At 40.4% G+C, this 24,388-nt stretch overlaps 1 protein-coding gene across 1 annotated transcript in view; it reads left to right on the top strand.

Annotated features, from left to right (window-relative positions):
- LOC308298710 (protein phosphatase 3 catalytic subunit alpha) overlaps positions 1 to 20,627 on the top strand; it is a 122,899-nt gene extending 102,272 nt beyond the window's left edge. The window contains exons 10-13 of the mRNA XM_080742360.1: positions 1,505 to 1,576; positions 8,549 to 8,633; positions 9,396 to 9,493; positions 20,300 to 20,627. Coding sequence (XP_080598486.1) covers positions 1,505 to 1,576; positions 8,549 to 8,633; positions 9,396 to 9,493; positions 20,300 to 20,514 — 470 coding nt within the window. The 3' untranslated portion in view covers positions 20,515 to 20,627. The remainder of the gene's footprint in view (positions 1 to 1,504; positions 1,577 to 8,548; positions 8,634 to 9,395; positions 9,494 to 20,299) is intronic.
- The last annotated feature ends 3,761 nt before the right edge of the window (positions 20,628 to 24,388 follow it).

Here is a 24,388-nt window from a genome sequence, read left to right on the forward strand (position 1 = left end):
CCAACACTGACAGCTTCACAAGTCGGGAGGTTCGAGAAATATTACACTGGAGGCATTTCTATGGAGGTTAAGCTCCACGGTACAACACCTGCTCTGTGCAGTATTATGTGCTTTCTGTCTAGCGTATTACTACATGTAGGGCCTACTGGATTTATTCCCAACTTTTGCCTCGATTCCCCATTTAGGCCTAACCTATAGAATAGGGCTAAATCAGAAATTAGCCTACAAAACAAATATGTTGCTACATACTGTACATGTACTGTAAGTCCCTCCCAAACAGCAAAATGTGTTCCCGGCCTGAATGGGTTAATGAACAACTTGTACGCCACCATTGTACAACCAGTGTAAAATACAGGGTTAAGCGATTAATCAGACAAATTAATTTAGTCAATTAGATTTTAAAATCGTTTTGAAATTTTCACCATGTCGATTTGTTGATAAATATAGTATATTCTGGTAGTAAACTGAGAGATAATAAGATCAAAATCCCTCATCCTCAATGATCGTTTTAACCTACTGTACATGAGCAAGATTAAGTCGGTCAATGTTTCAAAATGTGGGATGTTGTTGGTTTTTTGGTGAGTTGCCCAGCCCTGATCAATGAAGCTTTCCTTAAGGTAAGCCCCCGTTGATCAGACAGGCAGACCGCATAATTGGAATTACAATAAATCCTTGGTTCGATTCCTTGCCTCAACCAAGCATGAATATTTAAAGGAAGCTTTCCTTCGGGAAACATCCCATAGCACATTTACTGCCACGATCAAAATTCGACGATCCACGATCCTGCCACGCTATTTTATGATTTTCTTACCTTTTAATGTGCTCTCAGCGTGTCCATCGTGCACGATGCGTGTGCTCGATTGCGATATCGCCGTGCTTGTGGCTTTCCGTGTCCGATCAGAAAAAGCTGCATGTTCGCATGTCCAAGTGGCCCGAGCTACAAGCTAGCGAATTAGCATGATTTCCTAGGGAAGGTGAAAGAGATAAATGGGAGTTTTCCTGAAAGCTTTAGAATGGTAGTCAATGGAGAATCGATTTCCATATAAGAACTATATCCGGGGCACTTCGGCACTACGTTGCGGCGATAATCGTTTTGATATTCGTTATAAATATTAAATAAAATTCATAACCTAAACTGGTGTTTGGCAGTGGGGAACATTTGGCCAAATCTCTGGAAACTCATGTTTGGCAGTAGATGTGTGAGGATTGGCCGGCGTGTGGACGACGTCTGACTACAGAATTACATGTCACCATTACTCAGCCATAAACATATCAAGAGTTCACAAAGCAGCTATGGGCATAAAAGGGACAATGGGCATAAGCGGGACAAGTACTGACAGATACGGAGATCTCCATATATGGGCTTATCAGTTGGATCGGAGGTGCGACTTAGGTGTGAGGGCCCAAACCGCTAGTAAACACATCGGGTTTGTGTATTTTGTTTTTTTTGGCATTGCAATGTTACAATTGTATTGCTCATAATTCTCTCCATTTTGCTCCACAGTCACTGAGATGCTGGTGAACGTGCTGAGCATCTGTTCCAACGATGAGCTGACGACCGATGAGGAGCTGGATGGTAAGCGTGTGGCATCAGGACTCCGGCCCGGTGGGAGAGACTCTACAGCCACTGGTGCTGCTGGCCATGGCCAACCCTTCTCACTGCACTGGTTCAACATGTCCACTAGAGGGCGTGCCTCGCCAAATGAAGCTCAGAACCTGATGTATTTCCACGCTCATTCAGATGTATTCTGTCAGGATCCTCTGCGCGCATGCATATACATACACAGAAAACATACAGTACACAAACACGTACATACAGTATATCAATGGTTCTAAACCTGTGGGTCAGGACCGCCAGAGTGGTCCCCAAATGATTTTGGGGGGTCCCCAGTGATTACAGTACACAAACACGCGTACATACAGTATATCAATGGTTCTAAACCTGTGGGTCAGGACCGCCAGAGTGGTCCCCAAATGATTTTGGGGGGTCCCCAGTGATTAACTTAATGTGCAACATTGTTTTCTCACTCATCATTAAACAAACCAACATTTAAGTAGTTAAAGTGTATAGAGGTATCTGCACATTATTAAACTGACAATTTGTCAGACTTTTTAATACCTCTAAAATGACAAGTTAAACATTGGCTAAATTGTCAAATATTAGAGGCAGATATTGTGAAAACAGCAGATCTACGTTGCGAGGCGTTGTGAGCATGTAGATCTGCTGTTTTCACAAAATGTAATGCCACAACCGTCCTCGTCAGAGTGGGGCGTCCCCATTTAAAATATGATTATTTTGGGGGTTGCTGCCTGAAAAGGTTGAGAACCACTGCAGTATATAACATGTCTGGTCAGAGAAGTCAGAAATCATTTAGTCTACTTTGTCCCGTAAGTATAGAACCAGCTTTTTTTTCTTTCTTTTTTTTTTTTTTTCTCGTTCGTTTCACAACATGCCTCATAAGGGGAGGGACAAGAACGCGGTTGCTGTTACACAGTGACAATTCCAATTCTAACCCGCTATACCCCGCCTGTGTCATTCAGCATGAATTTACTATACGCTAGTGTTTGTCAGGGGTGGTTTGTTCTAGATAGTGCCTGCCTGAGATTCCCCAGCCCCCTCAATTTGTTTACAAAGCCCACAGTTGTGTGCGTCAGAAAGCTCAAAGACGAAGCGGAAGGACCGGTGAGATCATTTCCTGTTTGGTTTGCCGGGGGGGGTGAGGGGGTGGGGGGGCGTTGGCAGTTTGGAACATGAGGAGGACTTGTTGTCCTGCAGTAGGGCCAGCTCGACCCAAACAGCCACTCCACCATGCACTCATTCATTAGGGCTGCAACTAAACATTATTTTCATAATCAATTAATCGTTCAATTATTTAAACCATGGGTCTTCAACAGGGGGTCCGGGACCCCTAAAGGGTCCTACAGGGGGTCCTCCTAATCTTTGTGTGATAGAAACCTTTTTTCCTCCTTTTTTATGTTAACCACTTGAAACCCTATATCGTCCATATTCTGAGAACTTTAGCCAAAAATCACAACGCCACAAATCACCACAAATCACAAATCATCGGCTATTTTTGGCAAAGAGCTTTGGTGTAGAGGGGAAAAAGAGTAGATCAAGTACAGAGTGAAAGATCAAGTTTATTAAGTATTGACGATTCAATGGTTAAATATCTGAAAACACAAATTGACATGATTCCAAAATACACTGATGATCGTGCTGTCAAACGATGAAACTATATGGAATCTGTGAACAGGTTGTGGGAGTCCCTGCTTCATATTTCTCTCAACTAAAGGGTCCTTGGCCTGAAAACGTTGAAGACCCCTGATTTAAATGATTAAGCGATTAATCGTATTGCGGCATTTATTTAGCTATTACCTTATACATTCGCTTTGTGTTTCTTGTAGACATGCTTTAACTAACAAAAAATACTTCAAAGATGGATAATGAATTCAAAAACACATCATTTATTACATTTTGCTCAGCTGCCGATTGGGTTCCTAATAAAAATAAATACCCTTTTCTGACTGCATACTGATTAAAGAATAGCTACACATTTTGTCAGGCTAAAGGGTAACAGTATTCTTTTCAAATAGTTCATTTAGAAATAAATATTCAAGTCTAATTTTTTGTTCTTGACCTTATATTCCTTCACAGTATTAATAAAAATTCCAGCTATTAGTTGCCGATTCGATTACGATTACTACATTATTTGGCAACTAATTGAATAATCGATTTGATTACGATTAATCGATTAATCATTGCAGCCCTATCATTCATCCCTTCATTCTTTCATTCTTTCACTCACTCACTCACTCACTCACTCACTCACTCACTCACTCACTCACTCACTCACTCCCTTCCACTGCCTCCGTTTGATTACACATCGTTTTTCTTTTCTTTTCATCGTGACTGTTTCTTTGTTTGATTCCTCTCTCCTTTCTGTTTTTCAGTTTCCTAAATCCTCTCTCACTCTTGATTTGAATTTTGATATTCACTGTGTTGACTTTGGTTTCTACTGTTCTTTTGCTTGATCTGTGCATGTCATAATATCCTTTTTATACTTTGGTCTATTCTCTGTGTGCCATCGGTTAAATATCCATTGTGTTGATATTTTCAAGCTTCTTACTTTTCTTTAACACATTGTGCCTCTTCTTACATTATTATTTATTATCTCTCTCTTAGGGATGGGACGATATGAAAATGTCATATCACGATTATTGTGACAAAAGAAATAGCGATTTACGATATTATCGCGATAATCAAAATCCATTATCTTGTAGCAGAACATTTGCCAAAAAATAGCAGATCTACAAGATCTTGTAGATCAGCTATTTTTTGGCAAAGATATTTGATAGAGTGAAAAAAAAGACAAAGCATTTTAAGTACCTTTTACCAATTATAGAGGGTTTAAGTGGTACCGGATATGCAGCTCGGCAAATGAAAGGTGAATTGATCCCAGTGCATGACGGAGGACGATATATCACGATAAATTAAATCTCCACGATACGATTATCGTGAGTGTTTTTTATCCCGATAAACGATAATATCGCGTATCGTCCCGTCCCTACTCTCTCTCACATACTCTTCCTTTCTCACATGCTGTGATGTTGTCACTACCTTGGTTGTCACATCTAATGTCATTTTTTCTTCCTTCCTTTCTTTTCTATGTTTTCCAGAGTTTTGTCTCCTTAAGGCATTGCTTTTTTCTTTCTTTTACACCTCCTCTGTTGTTGTTGTTGTTGCTTCTTTGCCGTCTCTTATCTCTCAGTGTCTACCTCTTCTTTCCCCCGCGCTGCCTTACCCTGTCATTCTACAGCCATCCACTGATCACTCTATCTTTTCTCTTCTCTTCTGGGGGTGTGTCATGAGAAGGACAGCTAATATATACCCCCAAGAAAGGTACAAACACCAGCTACTGTCGAAACGTGTGCAGCCGACTAGACCTTTTGTTGCAGTGCTTGCACTCTGCACTTTTAGCTGGACTAACCTTCTTTAAAGACGTGTGCACTAATTTAAGGCTGTTGGTGTTATTGACTTATTTAGAAGAGGAAGACAACAAAGGAGGTCTCGGCGCTGTTCCACAACAGTGCACTCTGACAGGGGAGGAACTAATTAGACGGTTTCCCAGCAGAAAGTTGCTGGTTGAAGCCATGATGTCATGCTCTGTGGAGAACAGATCCGGTAGCCTAATAGATTACATAGACCAGTGTTTCTCAAACTTTCCAATTTTGAGGTCTCCCCTTAACTCTTACAGTGTACAAATGGAACCAAATGAACCTGTTAGGGAGGGTTCATTTGGTTCTAGTTACAGACATGTATGGGTCAATTTAGACCCCCATAAAGAAACCCACAGAGTCCTTGGAATCACTGATATAGACAATAATATAAATATATAAAAAAGTATTTAAAAGAATTGGTGAGCTAAACGAATAAGGTTATTGTATATCTTCACTGTCGGGCAAACCTCGTGTCTCCAAGTTTCAAATTTGTATGTTTTTCCGTAAAGTAAAGCCCTGCTTCATCTTACAAGACTGTCGCACAAAACCTTTTAAAATGACAAAAGGAAGGTTTTGCACATACAAGGTTTCCGCCCGACAACGACGATATACTAGCTAGTAAAAGCTAATAATGCGTTCAGGCCACATCTGAATGGGTAGAGAGCTGCCCGCCTGTGAAGCAGTAGGTTCCAGGTTCGATTCCCGGGCGAGGTGTCCCTGATCAAGACACTTAAAGGGGAATACCGCTCATTTTCAACATTCAACTATGTTGTTTATACACCTTAAAGCACTGTTTCCCAAACAGTGGATCAGGACCTAATTCGTTGTGAGCTTGTAGATCTGCAGTTTTCACCAGTTTGGGTCCCTGCTGGGCAAACGTGTGGGTGAAACGTCTGGGTGAAGCTGAAAACGTTATTTCCCCCGTGGGACGAAAGTGGGTCCATTATTATTATCATAATTATTATCGTGCATTCTTGCAAGTGGAATGTTGAGAGGAGAGAATGCATAATCTCTAAACATTTCTCATTCTTTTCCCCCCCCAAACTTATCACCGAGCACTCACTCACTCCATTTCCATCTCTCTCATTCAACATACTGTCATTTTCCGAGCGGATTCCCCCTGGGCCCGTGTAGCCATTATGCTCCACAGGTTCTCTTTCCACTAGGTCTTCTTTTCCAATCTGGGAAGAACAAAAAAACGTCCTGTTTGAGTCCAGACTGCGGGACCAGGGGGGGAAAAAAGTCTTCATAGACTTAGGGAGTTTTCTCGTGTGAACGTGTAGACAACAAGTGTGCAGTCACGTACAGGTTTCACACATTACCTCACATGATCCTACTGGAAGCGAGATTGGATTAGAAAATAAAAAAGCAGTTAGGACAGCCAGACAGGCAGCATGAGTGCACTGAATGCTGAGCAGTACTCTGGTGTTGCTGTGATGCGTGGTTGGATACAAAACATTGTGTTTGATCTGGACTCCTCCTGAGCTTTAACAACTGCATTTTGTTCTTTTGACATGGTCTGATTTTGGCTTGGCATATTGTACATTTCACCAGTTGGGGAAAAGGTATTCACGTTTCTTACTTAAGTATCAATACTGCAATGTAGAAATACTGTTAAATACAAGTAAAAGTCTGGAATTCTAAATTTACTTGAGTCAAAGTGCAAAACAAAATGTACATAAATTACCAAAAGTAGAAAGTACTCATTAGTTTTCAAATGTGTAAAAAGCAAAATAATCTTTTGAAAATAGCAGATCTACAAGCTCACAATGTGTCGCATTGCGACACGTTGTGAGCTTATAGATCGTCTATTTTCAAATGGCTGAAATGTATGTAGAGCTGAAGTGGTTTGTGTATGTTTTTACAAAGTACAGTAACTAGTAACTAAATAATTGTAGTGAAGTAAAAGTATAATATGAGAGATGTAGTGGAGTAGTAAGTAAAAGTACTGAAAACTGGAAATACTCCAGTAAAGTAAATGTACCTCACAATTGTACTTTTCAGCAAATGTCTGATTCCCCTAAATTACTCTATCTTCTCCTAGCACATTTACTCAGATATAACTTTACACAAACTTAATTTGCTTAAAGTCTCAACTTGACCAATTCGTTACCTATATTCGCCAGCCTACGGGAAGCATGTCTGCCTTATGTCGGATAACGGGCTTGCTTCAGGCAGAGGCTTGGTGGAGATTTTATTCTGAGCCTCTGCATTCTGACATAAAACCTTCACAATGAGCTCTGTATCTCCGAAGCTCACCCATAGTCACATGTCCTCAAAGTAGAAAGATGGGATTCGGGGGAGGAACACTTATTACATTGTCCCTTTAAAGCACAAACTCTTAAACTCTTAAAGCACAAGAGATTTGGGTTGGGTGTGTAATTCCCTTGCATTGATGTAACTAAAAACATAGCCGATATATCTTCAATAGCTTCTCGGTAGATTTACAATTGATGATCTAATATATTCTCCAGATTGACTATTGCTTGGTGAAAATTAAAGTCAAACTTTTAGCACACAAAGCGTATTCTGAGGGGAGTGAGATTGATTATTTTTTTACAAGCTCAGTAACAAACACAGTTATTTGAAGAATTATTACTTGTTGTACTGGGTCTTCTTCCTAATTATTATAGTAACATCAACATGAAGTTTTTACATTTTTCATTCGTGTGCCAAGTCTGACCGTAAGACCTGCTTCACTGTGCAATGTAAGATATTGGATTATATGTTTTTAATCCGTGGAGCAACTCTTGAAGATAATCTCACCAATATTTGAAGTTACATCATGGCAAGGTAACTAATAACTATTACCACCCAAACCTCTACCAAAATTGAATTGTGATTTAAGGTACTTTTCAAATGTCAACAAGAACACATTATTACAGGATAACAGTATTTGATAGGACAGCACCCACAGTGACGCGCGTGACATACGAGTGTGACATGCGTGCAGGGGCGTCACAAGGGGTAGGAAAGTGGGACTGAGTTACTGGGGCCCAAGGTGGAGGGGCCCTAGTAACTTTAGCTATTGAAAAATAGCAGATATACAAGCTCACAGCATGGCACCGAGTGCCGCGCTGCGAGCTTGTAGATCTGCTATTTTTGAAAAAATCGTGAAAATGTGTGCAAATCTTTGAATATGTATTTTTTAAGCGAACATTTGTAACTAAAATTTTGCTCCCTGGGGGGGGGGGGTCGCTGGAACTCAATATTTTGAGATGGGGGTCTGTGGCCAAATACATATCATCTTCGGGGTTCCTTGACATGAAAACGTTTGAGCACCACTGACATGGAAACATAAGTTTCTTGCACACATATTTCACGATTTTTTCAAAAATAGCAGATCTACAAGCTCGCAGCGCGGCACTCGGTGCCGCGCTGTGAGCTTGTATATCTGCTGTTTTTCAATAGTTAACATTCATGGGGGGGGGCCCGCAGTGAATCCTTGTACCCAGGGCCCAGAGTTTGGTGTGACGCCCCTGCATGCGTGAGTGCTCTGCTCGTCACTGTGTGTTTTTTTTACCGTGTCTGCTCTCTGACCCCCGTCTAGGTGCCACCGCCTCGGCCCGCAAGGAGGTCATCCGCAACAAGATCCGTGCCATTGGGAAGATGGCCAGAGTCTTCTCTGTGCTCAGGTATGAGACGCAACATCCAAACCTTTTCGGCCTCACACCACGCCTTCATCCGACACTTTTATGTGTGAGCGTATTCAAAGTTGGTTCGTTTTTTTTTCTCCCATTAACCCATCAGGCCTAGAATTATTTAATGCTTTAACTATTGAAAAATAGCAGATATACAAGCTCACAGTGCGGCACTGAGTGCCGTGCTGCGAGCTTGTAGATTGCTATTTTTTTTAAATTGTGTATTATTATTATTTTTTTTTTTATATATCTTTTTTAAAGCGAACAAATATTTGCTTCAGGGTGGTCCCTGGAACAACATAAGATGGGGGTCCGTGGCCAAATACATATAATTTTGGGGGTCCTTGACATGAAAAAGTTTGAGAACCACTGATTTAGAAGAAGGATTTAGAAGACATTCTTCATAGAACGGGTCAACAATAATCAAAGACTTGGCACAAATGTTCAAGATTTTTCAAAAATAGAAGATCCATAAGCTCGCAGCGCGGCACTCGGTGCCACGCTGTGAGCTTGTATATCTGCTATTTTTTAATAGTTAAAGTATAAAATAACGTTTAAAGTGGTTCAAATCCCAAGCGACACAGATTTGCGTTCAGGTCTAAATATTCGAAGACCAACCAATTCACCTCAACACTGCGGTGTGGTCGTGGACTCTGTGTGTGTGTGCGTGTGTGTGTGTGTGTGTGTGTGTGTGCGTGTGCGTGTGCGTGTGCGTGTGCGTGTGTGTGTGTGTGTGTGTGTGTCTTTCTCTTTCAGAGAGGAGAGTGAGAGTGTCCTGACATTGAAGGGTCTGACCCCGACAGGCATGTTGCCCAGCGGAGTGCTGTCTGGTGGCAAGGAAAAGCTCCAGAATGGTAAGGAGACCCACCACAACACACCCCCTTACCATCTGTTGCCCCTTAAAGACGCAGGCCCCGATTTACCATGCGCTACAGTCAGTCCGCACCGCCATTTTGAATATACTGCTATCTCAGTGTTCAGGTGGGACAGACAGACACGTCTCTCCTTTTTGTTTATGCGTCGTTTCGGCATCTTGTATTTGTTCTTTTCACATTTTGCAGTTCCAGTTGTCACTTAACCCATTCAGGCCTAGAATTATTGAATGCTTTAACTATTCAAAAATAGCAGATCTACAAGCTCGCAGCGCGGCACTCGGTGCCGCGCTGTGAGCTTGTATATCTGCTATTTTTCAATTGTTAAAGCATAAAACAATAGTACACAATAATGTGTACCCGTTATACATGGGTTAAACGAGCGTGGTAAAGTCTCCAGACTACGTTGCAAAAATGTTTTACATTTTAGAGTTAAGTTAACACTGTCTATGTCAACACCTATCAGTTGATAACCTCCTTCAACAGAAGATAAATCTCATGATTGATTTACATCAGTTAGTTCACTCTTGGCTCTCATTGCAGTATATTTTCATGGGTAACTTCTATACTTTATTAAATCGTACTAAGAAATACTATTCCTTAAATACGCGCCTTTACTTGGAACTTTGTGTAATCTTGTAAAGCTGAACAACTGAGGTGGAGGGAGGGTGTTTACTCACCCATGTACCCTGGATGAGTGACATTACAATGTCAGCTATAGCAGGGGTCTTCAACAGGGGGTCCGGGACCCCTAGGGGGTCCTCAGAGTTACTACAGGGGGTCCTCCAAATCTTTGTGTGATAGAAACATTTTTTCTCCTTTTTTTTATATTAACCACTTGAACCCTAGTGTCCATATTCTGAGAACTTTAGCCAAAAATACAGATCTACAAGCTCACAGGTTTGGTGTAGAGGGGAAAAAGAGCGGACTAAGTACAGAGTGAAAGGTCAAGTTTATTAATCGTTCAAGTGGTTAAATATCTGAAAACACAAATTGACAAGAATCCAAAATACACTGATGATTGTGCTGTCAAACAATATGGAATCTATGAAAAAGTTGTGGGGGTCCCTGCTTCATCTCTCTCTCAAACGAAGGGGTCCTTGGCCTGAAAACGTTGAAGACCCCTGAGCTATAGAACTGTTCTGTGCAGTCTACAAACAACCTCCCTCCTCGACCATATTGAATGCATCCAAATCCTTGTCTTCTCTCATGTGTCTCCCTCTCTCCTCCCATCTACCCATCCCTGTTTCTCTCTGCGATCCACCCTTTGTTTTTTTTGTTTTGTTTCGGGTTTTTTAAATCTCAAATACTGTTTTTATCCTCTTCTCCTTCTTCTTCTTCTTCTTCTTCTCCTGTTTCTCCCCACTAGAAACTGCAGGTATAATCGGTTGTGCAAGTATTCTGTCCAGAGTTTTCATATTGTGACTCCAGTAGTAGAATTCATCCTCCCATGTTAAATTCCAAACACTCCGGTCCAGTAGATTGAGTCTTGACAGCTCTGCTGCTTCCAACAGGACGTTGGATTAAGCATTCTGGATCAAACCAGAACCCTCTTGGCAACACATCGAAATTTTAGCTGGAACTCTTTGAGTTCTTCAACATTATATATAGTATTCTTTTCCCTTTTTCTTTTTTAAGGTTATTTTTAGAATCTCCCAGTGCTCTTGTCTGCTGAGACAAGGGACTGACTTTGATTAAAAGGATGAATTGGAATTGACATAATAAAAAAAAGAAAAGAATTGTGAATGAAAAAGGGGATAGTTGTTATCTACCTTGTCATTTACAAAAACAAACAAATAAATAGAGCAGAAATCCATCATGACACTCTTCTGATAGAACACAACCTTGTCTCTGTCTTTCTCTTTGATCAGTTGTAATACAAGCATAGGCCCCACGCAAACAGTAGACACACAAGAGCGGTAAACACAAAAGAGCTTTCCTCATGCGGTAGTTATTCTAGTTTTTAGACGGTGAACACCACTCGACACAGTGTTATCATCCACATGGTATAGTATGGAGGGTTCAGTCTGCGTTTGGTTAATAGAATAATATTCTCTTGCAGAGAGCAGATTAAAATTGGCACGTGAACAAGAGAACTATTGGATGTTTTTGGCCATCTACTGAATTAATTAGTTTAAGTTTAGTTTATAGTATTGATAACAGAAATTGGGTGGATTATGATATGTTGTCTTGTGATTTCAATGGAACTGAAGAGGCTGGCGACACTGAAGTTAGAGGTCTAAACCTGGATCTTGAGATCCACATAATCAGATTTCTTTTTTCTTTTCTTTTACTTTCATAGGGAAAAACGGCAGACGAAAGCAGAGTTCTCTCGGTAACCACCTTGTAGTCAAGCAAACAAGCAAACCTCTGCTACAGTTAGTTTATTAACTGTTGCTATGGTTACATATCGCTAGTGTTGTTAGAACAGTGATGTGAGGGGGGAAAAAGCAGACAATTAAAGCTGCCGTTGTCTTGGTAACCACATACAGTACTAGTCCAACAAACTGCTGCTGAAGTTTTGTTTATTACTGTTTTTAATGTGGTTACATACCGTATAACTCGTAATGATTTAGTGATTCGAACTACTACTATTTTGTCTCGATATCCATCTATGGTATAAAATATCGTCGTTGTCGGGTGGAAACCTTGTATGTCCAAGACCGTTCGTTTTGTATTTATCATTTTAAAAATGAACTAAACTAGTGAAAACAGCAGATCTACAAGCACACGTGCGAGGCGTTGTGTGCTTGTAGATCGGCTGTTTTCACTACTTTTGTGCGACAGCCTTGTATGATGAAGCAGGGCTTTACTTGGTGAAAAAAACATACAAACTTGAAATTTGGAGATACGAGGTTTCTGCCCGACAGTGACGATATATTAAAAATGTAGATACGGATGTGCCATTTCAAAACTTCGCATGTCCTGCCATTGGCAAGACCGTAGATTTTCAGGGGATTTGCAGAACATAAAGCTTGTAGATGAGCTATGTTTGCTATTTTATGACCTTCTCTGACTTAAAAGTTTAAATCTAACTATGAAGGTGGATTATGCTTTTCAATGAGAATGGAGTGGTTTCTTGCTATTTACGAATTTCTGCAAAATTACGCTCCATTTTCCATAAAAAATTAGAAAAGCAAAACGGGGAAAGAAACCTGAAAAAAATGCATTTGAAGGAAATTTTCAGGAAAAGAGCAGTAAATACACGGCACATCTGTACTGTGTATACAATAATGTTTGCGAAAAGTAGGACAGACACGGTAACCTTTCCTTGCTCTTATAGCAGTGCAAGAGAACATTGAACGCTCGCCATATCCAGCTGAACCTCCCTTCAGGGCCTGTGGTTAACCTGTGCGCTACACACACTTACTGACATCCCTCTTGACGTAGGCCGCTCAGAGACGGCAAATTACTACCATAAGATGACAAAAAGATCCACCGTTGAAGGCAGAGTGACATGGAAGGATTCCTGCTCCAGCATTAGTGGAAATGCGCAGCCATGTCCGTCCGCGCGGAGGGACACGGCACCGAGCTCTTCCACTGTAATGTTGTGTTTCCATCGAACCACTTGGTTTTGCTTTAGCTGTCCACTGTGTTATTTGCTCCCGTGTCCTTCCCGTGTTTTCCTCCCATCCCTCTACATGGCAGTGTTTTAGTTCCCAGTATCGTAGAGCTGTTTTTTTCATTTTGCAGTCACCTCCACTACCTACCATCATCTACTGTGTATATGCGTGTATGTGCAGTGTGTGTGCGAGCGTGTGTGCGTGCGTACATCTGGCCTACATGGCTCAAACTAAACGGCTACCTTCAAGGATGAGTATTTGACACGATAACCAACAGTGTTTTGCTTTGCTTCTGACATTGTGGTAAGTGGTAAGGTTTTTACCTCTCTCTTATTTCCGTTTTCCTTCTCGCACACTAAAAGGTATGTCAGCACTTTTGATCAAAAGTTGTTCAGTAGTTTTTCTTTTATTGTTATCGAAAGATGCTTCTGCAGTTCCAGACCCCCATCTCCTCCTCCACATCCACCCCAAGAACTAGGGCTGGGCGATATGACTTCAAATCAATATCACTATTATTGCAAACCTTTACGAACAATTACGATCTAAGGAACCTTTAAGTAAAAAAAAGAAAAGAAAGGGGCATATCTACAAGCTCACCACGCATTGTGAGCTTGTAAATATTTTCACAATTTTTTCACGCCACAATTACGACATAGGACATAGTCTATTACAGAGCTTAAGTGTTAGTGTTAATGTATCTTAATTGTTATCAGACTTATAGATTTAGGCGTTTATAAAAGAAATCTACATTTTTGCGTCGATTCGTAGATATGCAAGCCTTTTTTTTTTACATAATCACAAAAAAATGCTTCTCAAATTATTCTATTAACCTACATGAGCGAGATCAAGTCTGTTGGAGAGGTTCTAAATTTGGGTTTGTACTGTATGTATTTTTGGGTTAATTGCCCAGCCCCACCCAGAACACTGTGACATGGTCTGTTTAGCTGGTTGTGTTGTAGTCATTCAGCTGCAGCCTGAGCCATACATACACACTGCTGCAACAACATGTTGTTGCTTCCATCCACACAGTCTGCCACAAACCTTATCTCTGTTTCTCCTGTGTCCTTTCTAAACCCTTGCATTCTGCATTATCTCTCTCTAGCGGGTCATTTAGTTGTTAATAACAGAAGAGCTCTATTCCCACATGTAAATCATACAGTATATGTCAACACTTCACCCCAACACTTGCTTTATTTAAGCGTTATTGATCTATGCAAGAGTGTTACAAGTGTGCGATAATACTACAAGTTGTTACCTAATGGAAGTCTTCCGCTACATCAAGCGCTTTCTAGGTTGTAACCGCAACTCGATGTTGGCCAAACATAATCGATTTCACAGATTGCATTGAAGAGATAGCCCCTTCAAATGCAGCATCTCATTTTCGAGGGGGTCCCATAAAAACACGAACAACAGACATAACATACAAGTATACAGATACATTCGTACACAGATCGCTTGCAGCTCAACCTCTCCCAGACTCTCACCCACCCCACCAACCACCAATTACACAGTTAATATGTGATCGATGTTTAAATTTAGTCTGCAAATCTATCTTTTCTCCAGAGAGGATTTCTCTGTGTACTGAAAGAACTCAATCCAATGGCTTCCTTGAAAACGATGTTTTGGGAAATGTCTGTCAATTAGGTCAACTAAATGATGAGTTATAGTCCATAGGTTAAATGTGCCAGACCACCAGTATGGTACTTTAAGTTCATTATGTACTGTACTGTATCTGGGAGTCTTATATGGGAGTCGTATACAGTACATAGCCTACATCTACAGTGGGAGCTGAGTTGAGAGAACTGAACATAGTTAAGAATAGAACCCACACACCAACCTTTTGATCCATGGTGGGTTGATCTGTCATCCGTCATTGTGCGCTCACTAAACGTTCCATGGGCAATGTACTGTAGATCTAGTTAATAATAAAGTGTCACACGCAGAAGTCGTTACCTCTGTTGTGATCTTCATGTAAGTAAAGTAAGCCTCGCCGATCCATGACGCCCATAGGGCAGGAGCATATCTCCTGATTCTGTATCGTGAGGCAGCTTGATGTACAAGTACACCCCCTGGACATGATGCTAGTATGTCGCAGGGACTTACCCCCAATCCAACCCTTGGTGCTGAGTGCCAAGCAGGGAGGCACTGGGTCCCATTTTTCTTTAGAATGATCCGGCCGGGAATTGAACCCCGACCTCCCAGTCTCAGGGCGGATACTCCTGCTATCACCTTCTAGCCCCACAGTTAGACTTTGATTACAGCTATCCGTTTAATTAAAAGGGTATGGGTCAACTAAGTTCAGGTCAAGTTCCACGAACAAAGGTCCTCCCTAGAGTGAGCCTTTGTCGGTGCATAGCTCCTCCACTCCACCCAGCACATCTGGATCTCTGAAAGGAAATTAAAAACTATTGTTTTCACCCTCCCTGTCTCCTTCTTCGTCGTCCTCCTCTTCCTCCCCCCCGCCCCTTTGCTAACATTAGTGGGTCTATGTGTCTTGAGTGTCCACACAAACATGTAGATTGTTTTCTTTAACATTAAGTGTTGTCTGGCATTGGCTCTCTCTTTCTCTCTCTCCCTCCCCCTCTCTCTTTCTCTCTCTCTGTTTGCTGCTCATTGTTCTTGGGACAAAAAAATATAAAAAATAAATGGAACTCCTCTGCTCACTTCTCATTCGTTTTGCAACCCCCTCCCCTGTTCTTCTCTTCAGCTACTATTGAAGCTATTGAGGCTGACGAAGGTAAATGGGGCTGGCCGCCCTCTTCTGTTGCCGTGAACGCAATAGACAGTGGGCTCCCGTTGGGTTTTCCATCCATCTTGCTGGTGCTTGAGTAGAGTGTGTTGGGTGTTTGGGCTAACAAATTGTGGCATAATTATTAACACACACACACACACAAAAAAAAGAGAAAAAGTAAGTAAGTACGGAAATCCTACAGTCGTGCACTTTGTTTTAAAGGGGAAACTTATTTCATAGCACAGATTTCATTATCGGATTTCATAAAAGTGGAGCCGTGAATTTATCGAATTCCATTTTGTTCATTCATTTGTTTTTGTGAGTGCAAAGTATGTGATATGATGTGGTATCGCTATCTGCTATCTGAAATGGGCATTTTTGTTTTTGTTTTAATTCCTGATTAAAAAGTATATATCGTCACTGTCAGGGAGAAACCTTTCTGTCCGTTTGTTTTTGTAAAGTAAAGCCCTGCTTCATCATACAAGACTGTCGCACAAAACTAGTGAAAATAGCAGATCTACAAACACACAACAAGGCATTGTGTGCTTGTAGATCGGCTTTGTTTTGGACATACAAGGTTTCCACCCGACAACGACGATATCCTAGTAGTATGTATGGGCCTATGGTGTACAGTTCAGTGTTTAGCAGTAACAATGAACTTCAAACAATGCTCTGCAGCTTGTTCTATTAGTGGAATCTCATTAGGCGTTGCATTTTGTCAGCTCACTGAAGATTACCACCTCAGTGTCAGAATAATCCCATTTCTCTGAAATGGTTAGTTTGCACAACAAGCTTTTCCCTGGAATTGAAGCTTTTCTGTAATGACAGTTTAACTTTAACGCTTTGCAAATAGATTAGGATTGAGGTTTTGTCCCTTTTACGTTTTTTAGAAAATTAGTCTATTTTACATGAAATGATGTTAACTTATGTCCCGTAGGCCTAGAATTACCAGAGAATCTAACTAAACGCACACACACACACACACACACACACACACACACACACACACACACACACACACACACACACACACACACACACACACACACACACTACATTAAAGGATTAAATGTGAGGGAATATTTCAGGTCATCTGACAGCTGTTTGAACTGCTACAGACAGGAAGTCGACCATGCTTCTCCAACTGCTATATAAACTCAATAAGAACAGCTAAAAGAGAAACAATTATGCACCCAAACAGGCTCATATAAGCATTTTTGAAGTTGGACATTGTTAGACTACATGAGGCTTTGTAACCTTTGTGTAGATACCGGAAGGATATATATATTTAAAAAAGAAAAGATTTATAAAAGCGGAAATGGAGCCCAAATCCTCAAGGTTTAATGTGTTGAATTTGCCTTAGGCCTCAGTGCTGTTGTATTTGACACCAAGGAGAAGCTCTTCCATTTTGTTGGAATTCTCAAATGCCCAGGCAACTCCATAGTCTTTTGTTGCGGGCTATCTTTGTTTTCTGAGACTTTCTGCATCTTTCACCTTTTATTTTATCACCTCTAGCCCTCTGCTCTGCTCTCACACGATAAAATAAAAATCTTGCTATGAATGTTTACAATCACATTTCCCCTTTGAAACAATCAAAGCAGTTGTGTATTGTTTTTGCAATAACATTTTGTACAACATGACACAATTCGCCATGGTTTTACATCTGAATTGGAAGGAAAAAGATAATACACACAATGATAATTGGATTTTCTTCTCTCCAAAAAAGCAAATATCATTTAAAATCCTCTGTGGCGCAAGAACAACCTCAACTGTGAGCTAAATAGTAGTTTGCCAGCTGCTATTTACTTTGGAATTGTCCAGTAATTCCTCTTTAGCACCCCCTAGAGGACGGTGCATTGAAGTGTCAAGACACTTTTTCTTGCTTATTTTCTCCATGTGGCTCTTCTGTGGCCCTGCCCTGCTGTGTTGTGTTCACGCTGTGAGTTGCTAATAACCTGTGTCTGACCTGTGCTATGCAGCAAAACAACTACACTACCCATCAGCCCCCTCTCTCCACACACCCGCATCCAATTTGTGTTCTAAACAAATAAACCACGTGTCCCTCAATTGAGCAAAGAATCCCCTTTTAGGAAATGCTATACTTAATACCACTACAACAGCACAGATCACTATGAGAGGTGGGTGTGTTAAAGATTTAAACAAACAAATAGTTTAATTCCCGCAATGTCTCACTAGATTGAATAGAACTATGCAGGGGTTGGTGTTGAATCAATATGTAACTGTAGACATACTCCATTTGTTTGATTTAGGTATGTCAAATTGTTTCATATTTATTAATCGACTATGGCAAATCATTTGAGTTTGCCTCAGTGCCGTCAATCTAATTTGAACTACTTGAAAACAGTGGTGGAAAAAAAGTACTCAAATGTTTTACTTAAGTAAAAGTATCAATACTGCAGAGTAGAAATACTCTGTTACAAGTCAAAATATACTTGGCATCAAAATATACTTAAAGCACAAAATGTTTGAAAATAGCAGATCTACAAGCTCAGAGCTATGTTTTATAACATTTATATCTGCAACAACTAGTAACTAAAGTTTTCAAATCATTGTTGTGGAGTAAAAGCACAACATTTGGATCCGGGATGTAGCGGGGTAGAAGTAAAAGTGTTTGGCAATTGGAAATTGCTCAAGTGAAGTACAAACATCTCAAAATTGTACTCAAGTACAGTACTTAAGTAAATGTACTTAGTTACTTTCCACCACTGCTTGTAAATGAGAAACATCCACCCCTCAAATGGAGCTCCACTGAGCTCCATGTAGTTGCTGCATGCTCCAAACAGACGTAACAAGTGGTTAGCACCCCAAGTTCCCTTTGTAGTGTCTCTCTGTACATGAAGCTCTGTCTCACTGTGAGAATACCTGGTGGGAGTGAACATCTCGCGGTGGGCTTCACTCTCCTTAATGTTCTTTTAAATCTCATTCTTTTGTCTTCTCTTTGAACTCATTCTCCTTCAATGTCAATCTTTTGTGTTTTTTTTTTTTAATCTGTGACGTGTCCGCGGAGCTCTGGTTGTTTGGGGTCGCCGGGTGTTCTTCACTTGTGCCTTTTTTTTTTTACAACGTTTCCATAATTTGTGTCCGCAGGACTGTAGCGTATATTGACCGTGTTTCGGATCATACTGTATATTCATAGTTACGTTCCAAGTCATGACATTTATGGTTATGTTAAAAGTTGTGTGTAAAATAATCTTTCTTTGGATGGCACAAAGAATACCTATTGACCCTAATGCCAGGAGCATCCGCTGTAGTTTTAGAAGGATTACATCATCTCTTCGGTTTGTATCATTTTGAAAAATGATAAATCGGTAAATTGATATTGTGTTGTCACTGTTTCCCAAATGAGTTGTCCTTAATTTTTACTTGTATTAACTGTTCCACGTGTTGTCATAAGCCCTTATAATGCTTCATGCCCAACACGATGAATACCTTTACACACGCATAACAAACTATTGCTTAGAAGAGTTAATTGTGACATAAAGGGTAAGTTTGGTAATTTTAGACCTACGGTATATACAGTACATATACAATTTGCATACTTGGACCTGAAGAGAATGTATGCTAACAATCAGATCAATCAGGCTTCGAAAAATAGCTCTTAGTGAAACATGGCGATCAAATATGGATGGAGATACTGCCTGACCATTCACATTTCAACTGACGCTAACATTCTCAGCGGGACCAAGTACTCTAGGTGTCTAAAATGCAGATAATGTGTAGCAGTGGTTCTCAAAGTGGGATCCAGGGACCCTTTGGGTTCCTTGAGAGGGTTCCAAATGGACTCAGTGCTTTGGGGGGCGGTGAAAGTAAAAGGTTTGATAACCCCTGATCTATATTGGGTCTAGTCTAAAGTCACACACATGTCATTCTATTTTATCAATGCCTGTTATACTGTAGCAGTGCTCTTTAGTGCTCTACTTATCGTCGTTGTCGGGTGGAAACCTCGTATCTCCAAGTTTCAAATGTGTACGTTCTTTCGCAAAGTAAAGCCCTGCTTCATCATACAAGGCCCACAAAAGTAGTGAAAACAGCAGATCTACAAGCACACAACGCCTCGCGGTGCGAGGCGTTGTGTGCTTGTAGATCGTCTGTTTTCACTAGTTTAAATCATTGTTTAAATGATAAATGCAAAACGAATGGTTTTGGACATACAAGGTTTTCACCCGACAACAACGTTATCTGCCCTGTCAATCAAATTTATCAATTGCTGTTTTGGTGCCAGTAGAAGGCGGGAAAAACTCTCACAATCAGTGCTAGAGAATGATGGCAAACATCAGACATGAGCACATTGTCGTATTTCACGAGCGTATCCCAAGAAAAGTGCCAGCCCCGTTTTAACGATTCTTTTGTTAACGAAAATCCCTCATTTCGCTTCTCAAACCACTCCTGAATTTGTTTTTTCTCCTCCCCTCTCAAATCTCAAACCCCTTTCCCCTCTCTCTCCCTCAACGCTCTTAAAAAAAAAAAACACAGCCATCAAGGGCTTCTCGCCCCAGCACAAGATCACGAGCTTCGCGGAGGCTAAGGGCCTGGACCGCATCAACGAGAGGATGCCCCCGCGGCGGGACGCGCTGCCCACCGACGCCAGCCTCAACTCGCTCAACAAGGCGCTGTCCTCCGAGACCAACGGCACGGACGCCAAGGGCGGCACGAGTGGCAGCAGCAGTGGCAGCAGCAACATCCAGTGAGGGGCCTGAAGGTGATGGGTGGGCCTACGTGACTGCCGGGGATGGGGTGTGGGGTGTGCCACCCTCGTCCTCGTCTCAGCCGGTACCGCAGAAAAACGGGGACAAAGAAGGGATTGAAGGAGAATTAGAGAGGAGGTTTGGGGGGGTAAAAGGCTGAGTTCTCAGAATGCGTGCGGGGGTGGGGAAGGGGGATCAGGGACGTGACATCTCACTTGCTAGTCTTTTTGGGTATGCCTTCGAAAAAAATAAAGAAAATCTTTAGTTCACACACAGTCAAACGATCTGATAAATTATTGTGGGGTTCACATTTCTGAACGATCACGCCGTTGCACGTGATTGTACACCACACACACACATACAGTATGTCAACGAAAGAGAGAGAGGGGGTGGGGGGGAGAGTAAGATCTGAGAGGTGACGTGTTTTTATTGAAGGGCCCTCGCTCATTTACAAAGAAATGGTAAGGCTTGTGTAACTTCTTACTAACTATTGTACGTTTACAAAATACAGCACTAAAAAAAAAGACAGAACATAAGATTATGTTTTTAACATATAAGGGTGTACAAACTAAATGAGGACTATTTATTGATGACTTTTTTTGCTATTCTTATATAAAAAAAAAACAATAGCTCTGAAATGAATTAGGCAGTCTTAAAAACAGAATGTTGCAACATTGTCGAAATGCCAAATAATGGAACGTTTTCTGGTTTTGTACAGATTCTGCTTACCTCAGGTTCCTTTGGTGTGTGCTTTGACCTGATTTTTCTGTATAATGGCTACAATTACTTGGTAATGAATACCTATTTTCTTGAGTTTCATAACTGGAATTTACATTTTATCTGTCATTTGCAAATATTTTTTTTTGTCTCTTTTGGGGGAATGGGGGGTAGATTTTATTGTGGCTTGCTGGAAATCTTGAGTGTTTTTATTTTTCTCTCTCTTTTTAAGTATTGCGAACAAAGTAAAAAATAGAGAACCTATATTGTGTAAAAAAAACAAGGAGGAAAAAAAAGAGTACAATAAACTTTCAAGTGTCTGCCTATGCATGTTTTATAAAAATCAAACGGAGATAGAGAAATTGAATACCTTGGCTGTAGAGGCCTGGTTTGAAATATATTGCGCTTTAGTGATCATATACTGGAAATGTATACCTGCATACTTTCAATTAACACCATAATAATGCTCTATGCCTTCAACTTCTTTTGTAATTGAAGCATTTACCTATCTAAGATGAATGAGGAAAGTCATATTTTTAACCCACGCTTGTAAGTGCACACAGTCCAATTAAGCATGTTTGACAATTCTCGTGAGGTGTGGTTACATGTGGAAACTCAAAAATGCATGATAGCTGTTAGTGTCATATAAAACGGTTTAATCAGTTTTGTTATGTTTTGTAAATGTGCCACAGAAAGTGTAATTTGATTATTATTATTATTACTATTATTACTATTATTATTATTATTATTTGGATCTCTGCTTTGTATATCAGTTACAGGTTTGATACTGCTCAATACTTTAAGATGAAACAAGGAAGAAAAAAAACTTCAAACTTTTTTAAGAACTGCTTAAGTGCCCAAGTAATTCACTACACGACATGAAGCCTTGCTTTTGTAATTTAACTTCAAAACTGTTGGCAAATGAGGCATGCACTTGCAACTATGGAAAAAGTATTTTATATAACTGTTCAATAAAAATGTGCATGAATTTCAACTTGAAACGAGACAATTTTTCATGTGTGTCCACGCATGCACCGGTGGGAAAAAAGTACCGACGTGGTAACACTTTCTATGAAGCCCAGAAGTAAAAATGTCAATACTGCAATACAGAAATAATAAGTTACAAGCAAAAGTCCGAAATTCAAATTCAAAAAGTATTGGTATCAAATGTACTTAAAATGCCAGAAGTACTAGAAATTAATTGTTATTCAGAATGAAGTTTTCAAATGTATCCATATCATTTGAAAATAGACGATCTACAAGCTCACAATGCTTTTGAGATGTGACGCATTATGAGCTTGTAGATCGGCAATTTTTATATATAGGTATAGGGTTGAAGTGGTTAATGTATGTTTAATAATAATCCAAATATACTAAGTAATTTGTAACTAAAGTTTTCAAATCATTTAAAAGTAAAGTTTAAAAGTACAATATTAGCCTCTGAGATATAGTGGAGTAGAAGTTAAATTATTGGAAATCGGAAATACTCAAGTAAAGTACAAATACCTGAAAACTGTAAGTAAATGTACTTAGTTACATTACAGCACTGCATGCATGTGTATGTATGTGTGTGTATGGGTGGGTGGGTGGATGCCTGGGTGGTTATGCAAACATCAAACATAAAAGAATCCTTTTGGGGTATTTTTGCACAGCGGTTGAGTGCCTACAGAGGGATTTATTATTGATGTTCAATATTTGGCCACAATGGCCAGGTGTTTCAAAATGTTAGTTTTGCCCACCACTCTTAAACCTACACTGAATTACAACATAACGTGTATTTATCAGACCATGACACGTTCAAATGAGTGAGAGAACCTATTTCAGTTGTGCGACACTGTCGTACAATGGATTATAAAATATGCACAGGTTAATGCTGATCTATATTCAAACTGGTCTATTGTTTGCATTTTCCACTTGAAGGTTTATCTCACTGGTAAATTAGGTCTTATACAGTATCTCCCATAAATCACACGTCTCACTCTGTTGTGCACAAACCTCAGGACAATGGTCTCGTTACTGGTAATGTACTTGCAAGCTGAGTGTGTTTGGAACTAAGCCTTGAAGCCTGATTTTATTACGCTTCCTTGCGCAACAGCTTTGCACACCCAAAATAGCAGATCTACAAGCTCTCAACGCATTGCGGACACGGTGCATAGAGAGCTTGTAGACCTGCCATTTTCGGGGGCGAGGCACATCAGGGTTCTAGACTCCATCCAGTAAGGAATTTGGCTCTGACTGCTCAGTATGTGTGCAACGGAAATGACAACTTGGCACTTCCGCATAGCAAAGGTGTTTTCTCCGAATGGAGTTATTAACCCTGATTAAAAAATGAACAAGGGCCAAGCCAAGAAATGTCCAAACACCTTTGTTTGTGTGTGCTTAGCAAGGGAGATGATTTAGCTCATGAATTTGTGTACACTTTAAACATACGGTGTACGTCTTAGGAGATTCTAAATATGGCGCGAGTTTATTTGTCCTTGGAAAGGTACAGTACGACAAAATAGCAGGAAATGTTTGTAAGCATTGCAGGAGTTGTGCAAGAAGTGTGGCTGAACAGAATGCATTCAGTAGGCTACTGCACGCACGTAGCAAATTTATTATGCTCTACCCATGTCTGTGATCACAAACAAAATACTTGACATACCAGAGATCACTGATAGTGTTTTGCTCTGATCAATGTTTAAAATGATTGGAGGTGTGTCTAAGAAACATAGTGTATAGCAGTGGTTCTGAAAGTGGATTCCAGGGACTCTGTGGGTTCCTTTAGGGGGGTCTAAAGTTAAATTGACCCTTACAAGTCTGTAACTCTGACAGTGTACACATTTTTTTGTACATTTTGGTTAATTTGTCTATTTGTACACTGTCAGAGTTAAGGGGAGACCTTGACATTTGAAAGTTTGAGAAACTGGTGTATAGCACTACAGTCATTCAGTGCTTTTCAAAATTGTCTCCTCCAAAACATGTATTTATTTCCAACCGTATTGGAAGGGCTGACATGTACTGTATAGCAGTTCATCTAGGTATTATACAGTATATGAAGATTATGAAAATCGCCACCTGTGTACCATTTGTATAGTCCCTAAAATCCAGACAGGGAGACTTGAGGCACAATGCTGGACTGGAAGGAAGCAAACGGCAGCATCCTGTTTTGAGAACACTG

This window comes from Nannobrachium achirus, assembly GCF_963921795.1.
Source record: "Nannobrachium achirus genome assembly, chromosome: 14".
NCBI lineage: Eukaryota > Metazoa > Chordata > Actinopteri > Myctophiformes > Myctophidae > Nannobrachium > Nannobrachium achirus.